The sequence below is a fragment of the Fukomys damarensis genome, unplaced genomic scaffold (assembly GCF_012274545.1).
Source record: "Fukomys damarensis isolate Sample0158 unplaced genomic scaffold, DMR_v1.0_HiC HiC_scaffold_15, whole genome shotgun sequence".
Taxonomy (NCBI): Eukaryota; Metazoa; Chordata; class Mammalia; order Rodentia; family Bathyergidae; genus Fukomys; species Fukomys damarensis.
The window spans coordinates 59,728,525-59,749,647 of NW_022900927.1; the positions used below are offsets into that span (position 1 = coordinate 59,728,525).

The 21,123-nt window shown below is 36.8% G+C and overlaps 1 protein-coding gene across 11 annotated transcripts in view; it reads right to left on the reverse strand.

Moving 5' to 3' along the window:
* Window positions 1–21,123, reverse strand: part of Anks1b (ankyrin repeat and sterile alpha motif domain containing 1B) — a 1,036,613-nt gene that overhangs the window by 527,090 nt on the left and 488,400 nt on the right. For 7 of the 11 annotated variants that reach the window (XM_033763848.1, XM_033763851.1, XM_033763850.1 and 4 more), the window contains one exon: window positions 16,696–16,896. The exons of the other annotated variants lie outside the window; for them this stretch is intronic. In XM_033763848.1, the coding sequence (XP_033619739.1) occupies window positions 16,696–16,896 (201 nt within the window). The remainder of the gene's footprint in view (window positions 1–16,695; window positions 16,897–21,123) is intronic. 11 annotated transcript variants of the gene reach the window in all.

Below are 21,123 nucleotides of genomic sequence, written 5' to 3' on the forward strand. Positions count from 1 at the left end.
ATGAGGTAACATTCTGCCTTGAGGAATAAACAAAAAATAAAACTTTGCCTAAAGCTCCTTTTCAAAATAATACAAAATGTACAAAATGCTTATATTAAGAGTGCTATAATTAGTTCTGAATATATTTTAATCAAGTACAAAGGATTTCTGTCAAAAGAAAAATGCAATTCTATACCATCTATTTCAGTAGGAATAATATTGAAAACTACTCAACTAGAATCACTTACAACTTTGTTATATGTTTGAAAGTAAAGGTTAGAAATTGTTATGATTTGTAGTTAGATGTCCCCCCAAAGCCTCATGTGAATGAGGTGGGGCTATTTAGAAGGTGCCGGAATCCAGAGTGTGTGACTCATGGTGCAATGCTAGGCCCGAGAGCACTAGGATTAAGGGTGTGAGTGCTTCCTGCCTTAAGTAGTCTGAATAAAATAAAAGGGGCAGGAATTCCTGTTAAGGGCCCTTGTTGCTTTCACCTTCTTCCAATGCCATGAAGTGTTGCCCCTCTGCCAGCCTGCCTTGCAGCCAGCCCATTTGGGACTGAAACCTCTACAAACTGCGAGCTAAATAAACTCTTCTCCCTTTAACTTTGGGTGTTAGGTGTTTCATCTAAGCAACAGGAGCAATGTAACTAAACACGCAAGCATATACAGTATTAATTCACATGTGCATCTCCTAAGGCTGTTCAAACTGACTGTTGAAACACATCTAGTGATGAGAAGAACCACATTTAATGAAAAACAAAATAAAGCAGCCTTTCTAGATTCCTTGGGAACAGATTCAATATCCACTGGTTCATAATATCTGTAAATAGATGACTTATTGTTCTATTATTTGAATTTTGTCCTCGTAGACATATACACGAACCCCAAATACCGTCCTTGACATTCATGAAATGGCTTTAAAATTACCTTTCCTTATCTCGTCGGCCCCCCAGGTCAGTGGACCGTATTTCCGGTGTAAGTTACTCCCTCTACTGGACCACGTCGGTACTTCACGTTATGACCACTTCCTTCCCTGCATCTGCAACCTTTCCCTCTAAATAGATTCTTTTTCTCATGATTACGCTCAAGTCCCTCTCATGATTTAAAAAAAAAAAAAAAAAATCAAAGGCAAATAATAAAACAACCCTTTAAATGTTTCTCCTTCCGTCTACAATCCTTGCTCATTGTTTTCATATTTAAGACTGTGACAGAGTTGTTAGTATTTGCGAGTTCCTCTTTCTCACCTTTAATTCTCCTCCACTACCATCTAGCATGTGCCCGTCTGCTCCAGCGCAACTGTTCCTGAAACAATCACCAGTGACCTCTCAGCTTCTCAGCAGCTTTTGGTAATATTAACCATAAAAATCTCGTAGCAAATGGCACCACAAAGGGGAATAAGCCGGGCTCCCAGAGTCAACATATGGAAGGCCACCCACCTAACAAACTATTCTGTGCACAAGACATAAATGAGCGTTGTGTCAGCCCCCGAGATTCATGGATTCTTATCTCACCCAGCATTATTTACCCTGACAAACACATGGATCCTATTAGGTCTTCTGATTAGCCTCGGCTGTCACCGCTCCGCTCTCCCCTGGGAACCGTGTCCTGGCGGAACAAACTACTTTGTGTGATTGTGTGTGCGTGTGTGCGCGTGCGTGTGTGCAGGCACACCAGTTCCAGTGCTAGTATTCCTACTCTCTGTCGACACACGTTCTTTCAGCCTCACCTACCACCTGAGATTCAGCTCCCCTGTCCCTGACGAGCAGTCTCTCCCGCTGTATCTCAGGTGCCCCTCCACTATAGCAAGCCTGCGGCCGGATCCCAGCTGCTTTCTGCCCCTACTGAGCTTCTTGAGACACCGGTTATGTGTCCGGCCTCACATTTTATCCAGCATGTGGTAAGAGATCCTCCGATTTTTAGAATATACGAATGATAAGAACTGTAGGTATGCCGTGTTGGAATGATAAACACTGGGTTCTTACAAGAAATGCTATAAGAACATTAGGTTCTGACAAAAAAGAATACATCGGCAGTCTTATTTTTTGTTTTCTTTAGTTAAATATTAGGCATTAAAGATTTATAACCCGGGCTGGGGATTTAGCTCAGTGGTTTTGCCACCTGCCTTGCAAGCACAAGGACCACAGTTTGATCCTCGGTACCCCCCAAAAAAAAAACTCATGATAAAGATTTATAATCTGCTGAAAAATAAACTCTTGCCTATCAGTGGTTTTAAAGATTACTTTTGGGCAACAGCTACATGAACCAAGTATATTCTTTGTATCTTGCTTAGAGGTGATTTCCCATGCATAATAAATTCATCTTTTGCAAATAATTTTTGCATATGATCAGTCACATTTTTTAATGTTCCAAATGTATTAATATTTTAATTGGTTATAAGCAATAGGAAAGAGATTTATGCAGTCTGCTGTGGAAGTGCTAATATGATTTTAAAAAACAACTAAGAGCAATAATTTTGTTGTCAATTTTATATCCTTATAATTACACCTCATAAATAGGCAGCATTTTTTCTCATAGTAATCACTGTTGTTTTCAAATGGCTTAAAAACAAGAAGAGCATTTACGCTAACTCTTAGAACACATGAAACTATTTATTTTGACATTTGTTGGCTGTGGCTATGGACTATGTCCTTTCCAATTCTTAAAAAGACAACCTGGAAACTTCTGTGATTAGAACAAATAATTTTAGAGGTGATTAAAATGAAACCAATGTTACATATCAGATACGGTGATTCTAACTCTTCATATTTCAAGGGTGCTGGGCAGTGACACTGACCGGGGTGCAGTCATATTATTCTTGTGCTGTCACTCAGGAGAGGAGTTGTAAGGAGCAGAAGGCTGAGAAATAGCTTCTTTCTCTCCAGGTCCTCTGACCACAAGAGGGCATGTAGGGTAGTTCTTCCGGTCAAGGTCACGTTGGAAAGAAGACAATATTTAGGAAGCGGGTTGTAATGCAAGAGACAGTTTACAGGAACCATCAGAAGTGATATCCATATAGTTTATGACGTAGAGGTTCTAGATGCTAAATATAGATAAAGGGGACAGGAGACTATAAAGATTCTAAACCGCATCAGAAAGAACCATGGACTTGAGAATAAAGGACTCCTCTACATCATTTTAGTTCAAACCTTCCTTTTAAAGAGGTTAACCTTTAAATAGGTTAAAACACTTGACCCAGGTTGCACAGTCAGTGAAAACGGTGTCCAGGTCCCCATGATGGGGATATGGAAGAACATAGTGGGGAGGAAAGGAAGTGGGTCCCTTTCATTCTGATCTAGAAACGCAAATCCTTTTTTAAAAGTTATGCAGACCTTTGTTAAAAAAAAACCCAAAAAACAGCTGGCATCACCTGCAGCGCCAAACCAAATGCTATGGCTGTTATTCAGGCTGGGCTGGAAAAATATTCTTTGCAGAATTTCTCTTTGTGCATGGAAATCTTCATAAAATTAGTTCATGCTTGCTTCAAAATCACTTTGCACCTGGCCTAATTGCTCCTAGGTGGAAAAGTTCTAAGAGTTACTTAGGGTTTGTAAAATTCGGCTGTTGGTATTTAAGGATTGCTTTTGGCTATCACATGTTATATAAATAAATTTATTTTTCCTTCTAAGCTATTGAATTGATTATTTTTACTGTGTTTATTATCTATTACTGTATTTTGCTTCTATGGTCTCCACAATGCTGTTTGAAGTACCTCACGAATCCCACGAATCTTTTGAACTCCCTGCTCTGAACTACTTCCTCTTCCTCTTTTAATCTGCGCCATCTCCTTAAATACCTATGATGACCTAAATTATACTATCTCTTCAGGGTTACGTCCTCCCTTATAAATACATATTTCCCATATGCAGAAGTACAGTACGAAGCACGTGAAAGATCTAAAGGAGGCCAGGAGTCACACAAACGCAAAGCCAACCTAATATGTGACATGAAGACAGCACTGAGGACTGGGTCAGGAGCTCCAAGGACCTGCTCCTTCGTGGGAAAACCAACAAAGCAAAGCAAAAGTCTAAAAATTAATTTTCTTGGACTAGAAAGCAACTAGGAGAACTCTTAAGAAAGAAGGGCGACTGAAACTCAGCAGGATAGACTGCAGTACTGTGATTTATTTTTACGCCATTCAGGTTCAGAATGGTCCTGAAGACAGTAGCCTGTTTCTAGAGTGGGTCCTGGGGTCTGGGGAGTACAGCAGGCTTTTTTCTCAAAGAATTACAGTCACCTGTTTTGACTTGATGTTGGGTGATTCCCTGAAAGGAGACTGCAACTTCATTTCTCCTGACTCAGAACTTTCTCAGGAATAACTACATAGAGGGCATCTATAAACGTTTTTGAAGGGCAAATAAATGGGCCATCACCAGCAGAGACAAAGGATATTAATTGTATCATGCAACAAACAGATAACACGCAGAAGGATGGATGGGGAGTGCAATGCTTGGGGAATAAGGGCTCTGAAAAGTTTCCACATGTCTTCAAGCATCTAGAAGGCTACCCTTGTATCCAGGACACATGATCAGAAATTTCCAAGAAGGCCCTAAAGCCCCCACTAAGTGCTGGCTGAACTTTAGCTGTGCAACCAGGAAGCAAAGTTGAAGGCACAATTTTAAACCGTTCAACGGAATGTTGAAGGTCCACCCTAACACATACACAGAGACCATTTGCAAAAGCTGGGAAAAGTCTGTTTTCTCCAGGCATTCAAGATGTCTTTTAAATCACTAGCTGATCAGTAAGTTTGTGGAATAAATATTTCAGTTATGATACACGACAAATAATATAATTAGTAAAAAGAGTTTGGAAAAGTCACTAAGTAATTACAACCTAAAACAAGCAGCTATATAAAACCTAAACAGAGTAGATATATAATGTAATATATACTACCACATTATTATATTTGAAATGTCCAAATTTAAACAAATTATATTAGGTATGCAAAGAAACAAGAAAGTATGGGTTATTCACAGGAAAAAGCAAAGAAATGAACATTGATAAATTCCTGAAGAATCCTAGACACTGGATTTACTAGACAAGTGTTTAAATCAACTATCTTCAATGCACTTTAAAAACTAAATAAAATCATAGGCAAAGAACTGCAGAAATCTGGGAGAACAAAGTCTCACCAAATACAGAGTATCTACAAGGAGACAAAGATGACATTTAGAAAATAAAGTCTGGAGCTGAAATATACAACACTTAAATGAAAACAAATTTGCTACAGAGTTTCAGTCACAGATTTGAAGAGACAGAAAAAAAGGATTGAACAATTTACATGTAAATGAATTGAAATTATTCACTCTAAAGAACAAAAACAAAGAAATGAAAAAAAAATGAATAGACCTAAGTGACACTAGGACATCATCAAATATACCAACGTATATTTGAAGGGAATCTCAGGAGAGGAGACAGAATGGGTGGAAGCAATACTTCATGAAACAATGCCTGAAAACATCCCAAATTTGATGGAAGAGATGACTCTACATAGCCAAAAGCTATGTAAGTAAGCCGCCAAGTAAGATAAAGTCAAAGACATCTAAACCAGGAAACATTGTAATCAAATTAATAAAAGCCAGAGACAATCATCAAAGTAGCAAGAAATAAGTAACTTGTTACGTTCAAAGGATCATGACAACAGTTGATTTAAACCACGCAGGCCTTAAAGGAGTGTAATATCTTATTTTAAAGGGCTGAAAGATTATAGAAAAGAAATAATAAAGTGGATTAGTCTTTTCTTTTGGGTAGTTATTTTACCTAAATAATACTCTACAAATAAAAGGCAGAGTTATAAAGTAGATTTAAAATGGTCTAACTATATGTTGTTTATATGAGCCCTGCTTTTAAGCATAAAATAGGTTTAAAGTTAAAAAATGGAAAAATATACTCCATAAAAATAGTAACCAAAAAAGAGCTAGGGTGGATGTAGTGATGTGAAACAAAATATACTAAGTCAAAAATTATTACAAGAGGGGCCAGGGATTTAGCTGAGTGGTTCCACCGCCTGCTTCGCAAGTACAAGGTACTGAGTTCGATCTCTGGTACCAATAAAACAAAACAAAATAAAATAAAAATTATTATAAGAGTTAATGAGTGGCCTTATATACTGATAAAAGGCCAAGGTCCTGAGTTTGATCTCTGGTACCAACAAAACAAAACAAAACAAAATAAAAATTATTATAAGAGTTCTAATGAATGCCTTATATATTGATAAAAGGTTAATCCATGAAGATTTGATAATTTTAAACCTACATGCATTAATGACAGGTTCCCAAAATATATGAATCAAAAATTGAAAGGAATGAAGACAGAATAACTAGTTCTACAATAATCATAGGAGATTTCTGTACCCCACTTTCAACAATAGGTAGAAAAATGAGGCAATCATTAGAAAGTGCAGGACTTGAATCACGTTTTAAGCTAACAAACCTAACAGACAAATCGAGAACATACTGGAACTAGGTAGTGGGATGACAGTTACACAGTATTGTGAAAAGTACTAGATGTCTCTGAACTGTACACTTTAAACTAACTGAAATTGTGAATTGTATGGCATGTGCCATTTCATCACAATAAAAATAATTGCCTATGAAAACTCACCAGGAAATAAAGCACCAAAAGGAATGAAAGCTTTAAAAGAGTCAACACCAAATTACTAAACCTAATGAAGACACCACCTGTGCAAACAGAAGTGGAAAGGAGAGATTCCATGGGTTAGGCAGGAGGTAGCAAGACAAAAGAAGCTACTAAAAGTAGAGTCGCAGCTACCATGAAAATTAAAACAAAACAACAAAAAAGTGGAAAATGATCCAAAGTGTTTTCTATGGGAGAAAGAAATATGATTGGTGTACAAATACATAGTACTACTTTTTATTTTTTTGTTTTTATTATTTTTGTCCTCATTAAGTTTATTGGTACATTTTAGGTATACAGTACAGTTACATTCATTATTGGGATTTTGTGCCTTTACATGAGAGGTCTTGGTTCTCATTTTTTCCCCTTGTCCCTGCCCTCCCTACCACTTTTTAAATAAAGAATTCTAAAACAATTTAATGCTTAAACTTTGTGAAGGCCTCATTTGACTTAAAGTAAACATCAGTGAATTAAAGAGCCTCCCAAAGTGTGGTATAAATGTAGGACCATATTCTTATGTTAAGGATTCTCAGAAAAGTTGGGTCACATTCATGTCTTTCTAAATGTATCTGGCCAGTCACTTGGGTCTGGATTTGTTTTGGGTCCTGGTAGCTACCAACCCAAATCTAACATCCCCAACATCTCTCAGGTGTTTCTATCTCCAAGGTAGTCACATTTTATTCTGAGAAATGTCTCCCCTTACAGTAATCTAGGTTTATGAGTCATTTTCAAAATTATAAAGAGCTGCATCATTCCACCATTTAGAACATTTCTAGAATGCAAGTGTTTTGGAGAACTCTTGATGTTCTCTGTCTTGTAACTCTACTGAGTGGCAGCCAGTAAAGTCAGTGCTGTAGAATTAAAATAGACACCACCACAGCAGAAGAGAATTAGTCATGGGAGAGTCGTGGACCCTGAGGAGCCAGATTTTGAAATGAGTCCTATATGCCTTAAGATTATCAACTCTTAAACTAACCAAATATTAACAGTTTTGATGAGCGGTTTCTTTTAATTTAAAATTAAGAATTTTCTAAGTAATATACTGTTTTCAAAAATCTCAAAACTTTCTTGGCAAATATTTTTAGTTTTAAATTTTGTTTTATTTTTAAGAGCTATTTTAACCTGTGGCAGGAGAAAACATGTTCTAAAATCAGACAGACTTGCCTTTGAAATCCAAGCCAAGAACTTCCAAGTTGCTTAAGCATGGATAATTTGATGCATTTTCTAAAACTGAGCTCATTTGACTTGTGTTTTTAATCTATATTGTGTACAAAATAAAAGGATATGTTATCAAGAAAATAAGATATCTTGGGAGGCTGTATCCAGCAGGTAAAAGACCCATTTGAAGATCAAAATTCTACCATTTATAAAAACCTTTGGTAGATCTCACAAATCCATTTATTATTCACTTAAAAGATTAAGCATCCAGAGATTGAGTTCCTTAGCTTTCTTTGGAAAGTTTATTTGCATACTGACCCATAAGTTTCTCCTGATGCATATGGAAACTATTTCTTCTAAGAATACAGATTAAAATAAATATTTTAGTTATGGAGTCCATTATAGATACAATTAAATATCCTCAAAAATGTTTATAAAAATTACTTCACTATGTAGGTCAGGTTTCACTTTATAATTTGCTTCATTTTACAATGCAAATTACAAGGTGACCTCTCCTTCCCAAACTGGTATCTTGTCCCCTCAAGTCTCATGTACACAAAACTGAGCCACACTAGCTCAAGCCCAGGTTTTATCTCTCCTCAGCAGAACCTTTGCCTCTCTCAGTCTGAGCATTTCAAAGATGCCAGACCAACTGCATGCAAGGCAGCAGACTGTGATGTTGGTGGTCAGATTCAGATGTGAAAGAGGGCAATGCTGGCTTTGCTTCATTTTACATGTAAATGCTTGCGGAAATCCCTTATAGCTTCTTTGTTGTAAAACTGAGATAATAACAACCCTGTCCATTTATGGCAAGGAATAAATGTATAAAAATCTTGGCAAATGGTAGCCACATAATAAATGATAGTGTCTATTACTATCTTGCACCTCCTTGGTTTTCTCATGTCATTTCATATTTACTAAACAGCAGCACACATTCCTTGGACCATATCAAATTAGATGCAAATTCTCTGATGGTACTTTCAATATTTTCTGTATTCTGACCAATTTTGTCTTCATTCCTAGAATTCCAAAGCAGAGACCATAACTCTGGCCACTCTAATTTCCTTTTGATCCTTTTCACTCAACTTTATAAATTCCTGAATGTTGCCATTATTCTTTTTCTTCACTTTGATTGCTTCATCCTCACTCCTGGACCTTCTCTTTCTCTAGGTTTTCAGCTTTAGTCCCCTTTATTTCCTCTATGGAATATTCCCTTAGTGACACTAGCTCATTGATTTCTTCTCTAGTTTTTAGTGTCAGTTCTCAGAAGAAGTGGGAAAAAAAATAGGTTCTATCTGCAATGTAATCTCATTTTCCATATAAGACCCTGCTCTTCTTTTTATAAACTCCTACCACCTGAAACATCTACTTCATACTGTTATGGAGGCCACTAGTGAACACTAAACTAGTTTTCTTTTCTGTGGATGTTACCAGGGTGACAATCCAAAGAAAGGATGAATCGGTGTTTATACATCTTAACTTTATTTCAGCTAAAGTCCTTGTTCACACAATGAGTTCACCTTTGCTTCATGCAAGATTTACACTTGATCTTAGCCAAAAGGCCGAGAAGCAATGCTTCATGCATGATTAAAAAAAAAACAAAACTGTCACAAAAGTCTTAGAAATGAAATAGTAAACATAAGTTAATAATAGCACAATATAATTTACTATAGTCAAAGACTATTAATAAATGGACCCATATGCCCAGATATGAAATCTTCAGTAATATGTCATGGGAATTTGAAATGAACCATTATGGATGATCTGAGGTACTGTAGCAATTCCCAGATACAAATTTCTGGGCTCTACTCAAGTTGTTCTATTGAACAGAACCTAGGAAACATATAAAAATGTTTCTTCTATGATTTTGGATGCACAGAAACCACAAATATAGTGGGGAAAGTATGTGCTTCTCAAAGAAGATTTGGATTTAGTTTACCTCTGATCCTTTTTACGTGATGTTGAACCTTTTTGGGCCTCAGTGTTTCCTCACTGTGAGCATTAAGCAAGATGATGCATGCATATGCCTGGCATAATATAGGCACTCTCTAAATAGGAGCCCTATTACCTACACGCTAGCTGGAATGCTTATCACATACATCACTGTCACAACAAGGGGAAGGAAAACTAACCAGAACATGCTAAAATGGCTAAAACTAGTGGGCCAAACACTCTCGATACTGACATAGGTAAGACTGGATCACAGGTTTAGGTTGCAAAATCAATTGCATAAATAAAAGGAGGAAACCTATGAGATAAAACAGCTGACAGAAAACAAGAAACAAAAATACCCAGAAATGTTTGTTGACTTCAGGTTCAGTAAGAGATAAGTACAGAATTTTAAAAAATCTTTAGATAGGGAAATAGCAGGTTGAGATGGGATTAGCATATCCCACAATATGTATATTTTCCAAAACTCCTAGTATAGTAGCTTCTTTAAAGAAAAAGCTGAAAGTATTTTGAACAAATAAATAATGTGTTAAAGGTCAGCTTGACTTTTGACTGTATTACTATTAAAAATGAATAGCATTATAGCTAATGTTATCGAGTGCTTATTATATACAGTGTATCATGTAATTTTACATGTATAATCTCTTTAATTGATAAACTTTTTATCTAGTACAATGTAATTTACTATAGTCAAAGACCATTAATAAATGGACCCATACACCCAGATATGAAATCTTTAGTAATATGTCATGGGAGTTTGAAATGAGCCATCCTGGACGTCCTTTGTAAATAACCACTTACTTGATCCACAGTTTTAAACCTAGCAGTGCAAGGCCTAAACAACTGCAACTGCTAAATCATCACAATAACTTCCACAAAATTAGGTAAATGTGCTTCAAACTTCAAAATTGGTAACTGCAGATTAAGATAGTGCTACAATTGCTTCCTTAGTTTTGATGCAAATTTCTCTTTGCAGTTCATTTTAATAATGACTTCAGATCTGCATTTACAAAGTCTTATTTCCTTTTTCTCCTCCTTGGTAAATTTATGCCTTAAGAAAAGCTCAGGCTTCGTCTATTCTTTTTAAAGACTTGTTTTCTAACTAAAAGATGAGCTACACTAATTTGAGAGAATCTTATTATTCGGAATTATACAAGCCCCACTGGCCTGAAAAGGAGCCAACATCTGTTAGGCTGGCTTTCTGAGGTGATGTCCCCTGCATGAAGATTCAGGTTCCATTTCTTGTTTACATTCATCCTCCTGTGTTCTGACAGTTTGCCCCCTGCAATATTTTGTTTGCTAATAGCTCTCCTTTCATGCTGTTTGCCACTGTAGAAGGGATTTTTTTTTTTTTTACATGGCGGACTACGTTTATGGTAAACTTTTAAAATATGAAAAAATGGAAATAAAGTGTTTGTAAATGGGGAAAGGAGGAGGGGGTGAAGGGAGGGCAGAGACAAGGGGAAAAAATGAGAACCAAGACCAGCTGTCATGTAGAGGTACAAGATCCCAATAATGACCGTAACTGTACTGTACCCCTAAAATGTACCAATAAACTCAAGAAGGGAATATTTTACATTTCCTCCTTCTCTGCTTAAGAGATACTTGACTGGCTCACACCACATATCTGTTTTATTTGAAATCTGATATACTTTGAGGGGACTGTATCTTTCCATAATGAATAATTATGGTTCTTGGCCTCTGTATCAAATTCCCCTTGCAGTACTGTAATTATATCCTTTACTTTGAAGACAAAAGGATGGAAATTATATTAAAATTATTGAAATCAGTAAGATCCAGGTTTATCAGTCTGGATTCAAAGGACAGAAACCACATTGTCAACTGAACAGAAAGAATTAAGAAGTCTTAACTATAACAGGGGATTGGAAAATATCCTATCTTTAAATATAGGAATATACACTGGAATATATTCCTACCTTTAAAACATAGGAAGAGCAGATATAACAAGCAGCCACGTCACAAGGACTGAGATAGAGACCCTGGAAGATGTCTCCCACCCTCATCACTCAGACCACAGCCATGGCTCATGGAGTGGCAACCACTGAACAGAATGCTGTTGAGAAATTTGCTGAAGATCTGCCCTCCAGAACTTGGTAGAAGTCTGCTGTCTAAGATGCTAGAGAAAACTATTTATAAAATGGGGTCATGCCAGGCGTGGTGGTGCACATCTGTAATCCCAGCACTCCGGAGGCTGAGGCAGGAGGATCGCTGTGAGTTCAAAACCAGCCTGGGCTACATAGTGAGTTCCAGGTTAGTCTCAACTACATAGTGGGATCCTGTCTCAAAAAACAAAACAAACAAACAAACAAACAAAAAATTGGTATCTTTCCACAATGAAAGTGTCCCCAGCTGTTAGTCTCAACTACATAGTGGGATCCTGTCTCAAAAAACAAAACAAACAAACAAACAAACAAACAAAAAATTGGTATCTTTCCACAATGAAAGTGTCCCCAGTGGGTGCTGTAGTAAGAGCAGGCTGGTGGGTGCTGCTGACCATGGATGGCTGAGCCTGATTCTATGGTCGTTGCTCACACTTCAGTGCTTGCTAAGGTAGCACACTTACTTGGTCCAGGAAGAAAAATCCCCTCCTCCTGTGTGTGCCTCCAGCTGACAAGGCTTAACATTACCCAGTGTGGCAAAGGAAAGAACTTGAAGGGCTTATCTTCGTTTCTGCAGAACATGCAGTGGCACATAAATTTGTACCTGAGAGGCTATAAATTGATAGTTGGTCAACCAGGTAACCCACATCTAATGGGAATCTTGGAATATCATTTGTTTCAATTTCCTGTATTCCAATAGACTAATGACTAAAGTAAGACAGATGGTTGTTAATTTTGTTCAAGCATAGGTTCCCTTTTACATTAGAACCTGTTTAACTCTTAAAACCATGAGTCAGTTAAATCTATGCATGTTCACTGGAGAGAAGTTGGCAACTATTGAAAATCCTCACAAGGAAATACCATTATGTCTACTACTCCAAAGTTTGGAGAATACGAATGCTAGCATTTTGGTATGCAGCACCTTATCTCCAGGGCATACACCCCAAGCTCCCCAGTGGATTCCTGAGGCTGCAGACTATACTGACCTCTATATAAATGTCCTTTCCTATACATATCTATGGTCAAGTTTAATTTATACATTAGGCATCATAAGAGATTAGCAATAACTAATAATGAAACAGAACAATATATCACAGTATTATAATATTTTATGTACAATATACTGTAACGAAGTTACATGAATGTGATTTTTCTGTCAATATGTCATACTGTCTCATCCTTCTTGTGATAACATAACACAATATAAGGCCTGTGTAGTAAGAGGAAGTAAAGTCAATCACATTCAGCTATTATGCAAGGGTTAACTGAATACAGGCACAGCCCTACTGGCAACATTTACCTGGTAACCCAGAAGGCTACTAAGTGACTAACAGGAGGGTAGCCTATACAGCATGGATATGGTAGACAAGGGGATGATTTACATCCTCAGCAGGACTGCACTGAAATGGCATGAGATTTTATCGCATTGCTCAATGTGGTAAATGATATAAACATTCCAAATTATTTATTTATGAAATTTTAATATTTTTAGATCATGGTTGACAATGACTAACAAATCATGGAAAAGGGGTACTACTGTATATACTTCTGAACCTTTCCTTATCATGCTATTCATTCATTCAATTAAAACTTTTTAAACATCTATTACATCTAAGCAGAGTGGAAATAATTAGGTGTACAGTGGGAAACCAACTAAGCATCTCCTCATTGACTCACAATCTTGTGAGGAAGCCAAATGTTAAATGAATATGTATATAAAAATGTATTTATGTATACATACATATGCATAAAATACATGTCTATTTATAATACTTTTTAGTAATAAGATGGGGTTTACTTACTGTATATTGATTTGTACTCAGTGTTATTTATTTAATACTATATCATAAATATTTCCCATGTCATTAAAAAGCTTTAGAAAATTATGTTTTTATGCCTGAATAAGATCAAATGTACTTTAACTTTCTTAACTTTTTACTATTTTGGCATGGTTTTAGCAGTTTAAATCATGTCCTGTGTATTCTAGCCAACTCTGTATTATGCTTGACATTACAGAGGCACTAGGCTGAGCGATCATGAGAAAAATCATTTACTTTTCATGTCTTCAGTAAGATTGTGATAATACCTACTCCACTAGTGTTGGGAAATAAATAAGGTTAATATGGGAAAATCATCTAGAACGGTGCTAGAAAACACAAGCTCTTTAAACAGTGTCTCTTGCCCTTATTATCAGGTTATGTGTTTGTCTGTTCCCCTGAGGTGTAAGTGCCTTCCTCAATGGGTTTTCAGTCAGGCCCCGAACATCTGACTCAGTCTCTAATCCATATTTGGAATTTAATATTTAATACATTACATGAAAAATCCCTCCATTTCTAAACCAAACGGTTAGTTATGATAGGATGAATTCCTGCAAGGGCAATCTCTAGAGGAAAGAGTGTGAAGATTTTCAAGGATCTTGACACTTGCTAAACTATATTTCAGAAAAGCAGCAGTTCATTTTCCATTCACAGTACACCATAAAAACTCCACCTAAGAACTCTTTTTATTGCTAAAACATTAACCATTTGTTCAACTTTAAAATATAGTTTATTAGCTTTTTATTTCTCCTAGGCTGCTTTGTTTCATTCAGATGATTGTGCTTTTTATGCAGTGACATTGATTCCTTCATTGATTAACTCCACGCTTTTATCACTTGAAATCTTTCCCCACATAGAAGTCAACAAATACTTCACCCCTACTTTATTAAAGGGCATTTTGAACTTAACTCCATTTCACTTCCTAAATATAGTGACTGTTCTCAGTATCATTTATACAATAATTCAGTCTTCCCATGGTATACTGTTCTTTATAAAACATTATGTTTTCATATTGAATAGGGTCCTTGAGTTCTAATAAGTTGCACAGATGTCTACACTCTACTAAAAGGAGTAAGTTTAAGTCACTATATGTTTACCTGTAGTAATCTTTGAAATTCTATTAAGTTCCATGGATTTCTAAACTTCATGATTATCACAGTTTTTAATATTATAAGTTTAATACATTTTAATATCTTGAACTCCATTTATGCATGAACACTTACACACACATGTGTGTTCTACTCTGTTCTACTTTATTCAATCAATAAATACTTGTGATAGCTAAATGTATTTTCCTTGCCAGGAATTGTGCTAGGAATAAAATAGCAGGTGACACAGGGGCTGAGAGCGCAGACGAGTGGTGGAGCACTTTCCTAGAGTGCACGATAATTGACGTGGCTCCTTTCTTACGGGGCTGAGGGACTGTAGAGGTGGTCCTGAAAAGCAAGCAGGCAATTCTCTTCCAGGGACGCCATCATGGGCAAGTGGATGGTGCCGGGCACAGCCACTAGTCCCAACTTGAGGGCGAAAGGAAAGCTTGCTGCCAAAAATGAAAGGAAACTAAAATAGAAAGAGTATCAGCCAGGCAAAAAATCAGGATATGTTAAGACGAAGAAGCTGTTTTTAAAGTTTTCTTCAATATAACTCATTCATTTATTCATTCATCCCTTCAAGTTGCCTCGATGAAACAGTCTCTGATTTGCCCTGAAGGCTAATAATGAACTATCTCTATTATCCAGCTTTCTTTCTGCATTCTCTCTCCACAGTTCAGGCACATGATCTGAACTAATCTCCTATTTGTGCATCTGTTATCTGTCCTCAGTACACATGCCAGGTCCCTGTTTCTATCTTTCTCTTCCGGTTGTACCAAGCCTGCAGAGCCTGATGAGCTGTTCAAGTCGACAGCTTAACACACATTATTCTCTAGGCTTACTGCTTGCCTCCCAGGTGACTCGCACTAAATCAGAGATAATTATTTTTAAAAGATTGAAAAAATATTTAGAGTCAAGCATGCCAAGGGCATGAAAAATTAAGCTCATCAAAATGACACAATTATTCTTTATACAAGAAAGTTGAGGTTTCTGAAAATTATTTCTTATTGTTAAAAGAGATAAAAGAGGCTTAAATCACTTCCTTCTGTATAATCAATTATATATCTTTAAAAAGTATTTATATTCAGAGAGATACCAATTATTTTCTGTAATGGGAATGCACAATATGATGTCAGAAACCATTCTGACCAAACATCTCCAAAGAAACTTGATTGTTCAAGGGTTGGTCAACATTTGATAGACTCTGGTTTTTATGTATTTATGTCAGGCAGTACAGCTAATCTTAGTGTAAACTACTCTTAATTATGTTTATTTGTTTTATACCTCCTGATAATAATAAAAATATAAGTGGTATTTCCTCCTATCTTCATTTTCTATTCTCTCAGTGGTTTTGGTGATGAAGTGTTCACTTTTTAACTTGTACAGCTTAGAGCAGAATCCATCTCTCTTAAATGGTCAATTAATTTTAGTAGAGCTGAAATTGAATTATTAAATATTTCTAGGCTGAGAAGAAAATTATGGTAAAGTCTTACTTTTCTATGCTGCACTGGAATTTTCATACTTTTTCACTTTTCAGAGTACCCAGTATAGGCTGGTAACTAACCACTGTTAACCAGTGGGCAGCATAATGCACTGATTTGTAGAGGACAGAACTCTAGGTTTTATGTCCATCTTTGCCACTAAAAGACTGCAATGATAGATCAGAGTCACTTAATGTCTTTAGGCTACATTAAATTATCTGGACAATGAAGCAATAAGATTATAGACTTTTCAGAATCCTTCCTACTTCTAAATTACTAAAATTCTATGATTCTACTCTGCACATAAACAGATGTAATGATTTGAGCATGAATCTAGGGCTTTCTGGAGGTCAAATGTCTTAAACAAAATGACATTGTATAGAAAGTGGCATTCTGTGCTCACACCTATTCATTTTGACCATCAGCTTAGTTTCTCTATGGACAAAGTGAAATTTCTTGCTCACCAGTTTTGGGTTGGCCCTCTGACTTGCTGTGATCTGTGCAATGGTGTAGAAGGAAGAGGCTTTGAGGGGCTCTGCATGCTTCTCCTTGTTCTCTTAAGACCATGCTCTCTGCTGTGAGAATACCATGCACCGAAGAGTGCTGTTCATGAGCCCAGGTCTCTTGAGTGAAATGGAGTAGAAGTGACCCAAGCCCAGTGAAACCTGCGGACCCATGAGCAAGAAATAAGTGTTCATTGTCACGAACCACCAAGAGTCTGTGGTTTGTTGCCACAGAAAAAGCTAACTAATCAAGTACTAGTTGTTCTTTTTACAAAGCTTACAAAAGAAACTATTTTTGAATGTGTTATTCCAAACACTTTATTAAGCAATTCTTGTTATTACCAGGGTTTTTGTTCACTCCTCAGTGCCTGATATTTCACTGTATCAGCTAAAATAATTTAAAGTAAAAAGGAAGGGAAAAGAAAAGGTACGTTTATAGGAAAGTTAATAATGTAACTCTGAAGCTATCTGTCAGAATTAATGGTACAGTGTTAAGGGTACAAACAGATAAAAAGTTTGTGTTACTGAGATAGCACTGTTGTCAATATATCATCAATATTTGGCTGGTAAATTGGCTCCAATATGATTTAGTGAATTTTGTCTAAAGACAATATTTGAATATCTATAGGAAACATTTTAGTTAATTGCTGAAATTTATTATAAAAACCTCTTAAGATTATGTAGTCAGTCAGATAACTGGTGATTTGTTTATGTTTTGTAATGAGGATGGGGTTAGGGAAATTGCTGAATATTTGAATACAATTAATTTCAAAGGAAAATTTATTTTCAATTATATGTTCTATATTTTACCTTCACATTTCCCTTCCAGTCACATAAGTAATCAAGCAGGTCACTATGCACTCACATCAACAGATGAAGTTTTCTATGTAAATTCCAAGTGCTGGGGGGAAAGGAGAAGATACACATATATCCACTGTAGAGAGGATAGTAAGTAGGCATTTCTGAAAATATTATAAACCTGGAGTAATTATGAAAAGATCCTAATGATCAACATTACTATAGACAATATCTTGGAGAACCCACAAGGACATTGCTAGTACAGCTCACTGAAATAAAACAGCAAATTCCTAAAATGTATTAACATGTTCACATGAGTGGAACATTTTATGGTAGCTGCAACTGGAGCAATTTTGTCTATACCCAGAAAATAATGACACAATAAAGACTAATGATTGCCAACCCTGGATGAGCCCTAATCATGTGCCAGTCTCTCTGCCGAAAGCCTACGATACACCGTCTCTACGTGCGTTATCTCACTCCATCTCCATTTAGAAAAAGCCTAGTGGGTAGCAGCTATCACCACCCTTTCTGTGCAGAAGAGGCAGGTAAATACTCTACCGCAGGTAGGAAGCTATGGGTCAGGAAGTATGATTTGAGGATTTGAACTCCTTATGTGAAGGCACAGTCTAATGAGTAGAAAAAGGTCCTTTAAGGTCATATGCCTTATTTAGAGATACTAAATATCATATCCAAAGTTATATAGTTAGAAACAGAATTAAAACAAGAACTGGAGCGTTTTACCATGGTCTCTTAACACATTATACCACATATTTATGAAAATATTTTCTACAGAGTTCTTGAAATTTTGTTTCCCAAATATGTACTTTTTTTTTTTTACCTACTAAGCTTCAGTGTAACTTTTAGGGATATGTATAATAACATATCTGCTAATTTTTAAATTTTCTCTTCTGAAAAATTCAATCATCTCCAGAAGATATATTTTATCTCAGTAGGGGTCTAGGAGTAGACAAATAATGAACTCTGAAGATGTCTTTGTTATTTTATTCATATTTGATTACTTAATTAAGGAAATTGTGAGATACATACTCAAATTAAGTTGATCTTAGGCTAATTATGATTCCCATTAAGGTCAAATTGCACATCTTAATGATGTTTGAGAAGTATTAGAACTTGTAACATTGTTAGAAATATGCCTTCAAATAGTCAAATATTTTGCAAAGATTAAGAGAATTCTCCCTTTCTTTTATTATGTCCAATTCACACAAAATACCTTTCCTTTTATCTACCCTGTAAATAAATGCTTTGGAAATAACTATTTAACAAATCTGCCAATTTCCAGAATTATTTATTTATTCATATATTTATTATTTTTTTTTTGGTGGGTGTTGAGACAGCATCTCACTTATATAGTGAGACTGACCTGGAACTCACTGTGTAGCCCAGACTGGTCTCGAACTCACAGTGATCCTCCTGCCTCAGCCTCCCAAGTGCTGGGATTACAGGTGTGTGCCACCACACCCGGCTCAATTTCCACTTTTAGAAGGAAAGATGAGTAGTAGGATAGGAAGGTCCACTTCAAAGGAGAATACAGAAAGTACAGCAAAATAAGGAAAAGATTATTTTTCTTAGTAACAAATATTTCAGTAGAGATCTGTTAATAAAATCTTCAGCTGACTTATTCATTATTGTACCAGTGAGTGAAATGAAAATATAGATTAATTCTACAATTTGCAAATGACAATGAAACCAAGAAGAATAAAGAATACAGAGCACAACAAATAAATTTCCCAAGAAATTTAGCAGGGTAAAATTTAGAAGTGATAAAGACAGAAATCTACACTAAGACCTTAAATAAAAGATTGGCATTCTGGCAAGGTATTATCACTATAAATAGTTTATGAAGCTTATGCTTCAGATGACTGACTTATACCAAGACCTTCCATAGCCTGGAACTAATTACAAACTTGCTCTTTTTCTTAAAGTATGCCTCTAAAGTTGCATAACTGTCAGGCCCTACAAAATCTGGGTTTGCCCTTGAGTTTCAATTCCCAGAAGATAATATAAGCTGCCAACTCTGATTCCCTCATTATCAAATGAAACCTTCAGATCAAACACAGACAGCAAATAAAATCACCACACCACATACCACTGAATAATATGCAGACGGAAGTCAGCTTACACATAAAACGGAGAAATATTCCTTTGAGAACACCAAAGTCAGCTCCAGAGCTCTCTCTCACCTTGGAAAGAAAGCAAGAACTTGGATGTATAAGAGGGAAATGAGGCACGCTGGACATTACCTTCAAGTCCCCTCCTTTCAATAAGGTGGGAGCTCTGGAGGTCACCTTGGTGGTCTCAAACGAATATTTCTCCCACTTTCATGTAAACTGATTCCTGTTTCCAAGCATCCCCCAAAAGGAAAAAGGTCCAATTCGGAATATCCTAAAGATGTGGAAGACCCTGGTCAAAGAATTTGTTTTACAGTCTGTCTGTCTGTCTATCTATCTATCTATCTTTGATTTTAAGTGAAATGCACATTCATATACTCTTGGAAGGTATAGTAATTTCCTGGCACAGGTTTAGAACAATGGGTAGAGAAGAGATGTACACATATTTGTTTACTGTACAATTAATGCATGTGAAGTGTCTGGCCACTGCCTCTTCCTATTCAGACCCAGAAACCTTATCTTTGTGGCTTCAGTGACTCTTTCAAACATTTATATGGTGCTTTGTTGGTGATGACCACAATCACTCCCAGAGTATTTCAAAAGTGTGAACAATAGCTTGCTTTTTAGCCATGTTAAATTTACTGATTGTAATTTCATAGCCCAGACTTCACCTGTATCTTCCTACCATGTTTCTCTTGAACTACTTAGGTTACTATCACTACATTCCTACAAGTGTGATTGCTTGTGAAAGTGCTCCCACTTTGCACAGACTACCACCAGTGGGGAAGGCAGGCAAGAGGCTACAGGCAGTGGAAAAAGAGAGTTTCCACTTGTGCAAAAGGCATGTCCATTCTTCATTCAGTATGGCTGAGAACCAACTCTCCATACATACATCTGCTGGGGAGCACACATCATAATTTCAATCAGAGAATATCAATCAAACACCCACTAGTGATGCTGAAAAGACTCAGTGAAAGCAAGGCCATCTCCAAAGGACTGCTTGTCACATGGTGTGGAGCCCACAGAGGGAGAGGGGAGCATCCTGGGTGCCAGTGGCTGGAAGTACATCAGGTGTCCTACAGCCCTTGCTGCTCACACACACTGGAGCACTGCGGATAGGCCCAGAACATGGAAGTCAACACACAGGCCTACAGCTCAAGCACAAGGGGCAGTAACAGTTGGTAACACAGATCACTAAAACCCTGTGTCTGACACGAGTCACCCAAATCAGCACAATAGGACTACTCAGGGCACTAGTTTTGTGTTATCCCCAAAGACGTACCATCGTGGTCACTGGGAAGGAGTCACTTACCAGCCTATCTTCTTAGAAGAAGGACGGGCCATGGTACCCCAGGCCAGGATCCCAGGCATCCCTAGAAGTCTGTGAGTCCCGCAGCCCCAAGAGGACACATAGATAATCCCAGGTGAGAGTAGACAGTTGTGGAGTGCCTCAAAGCTG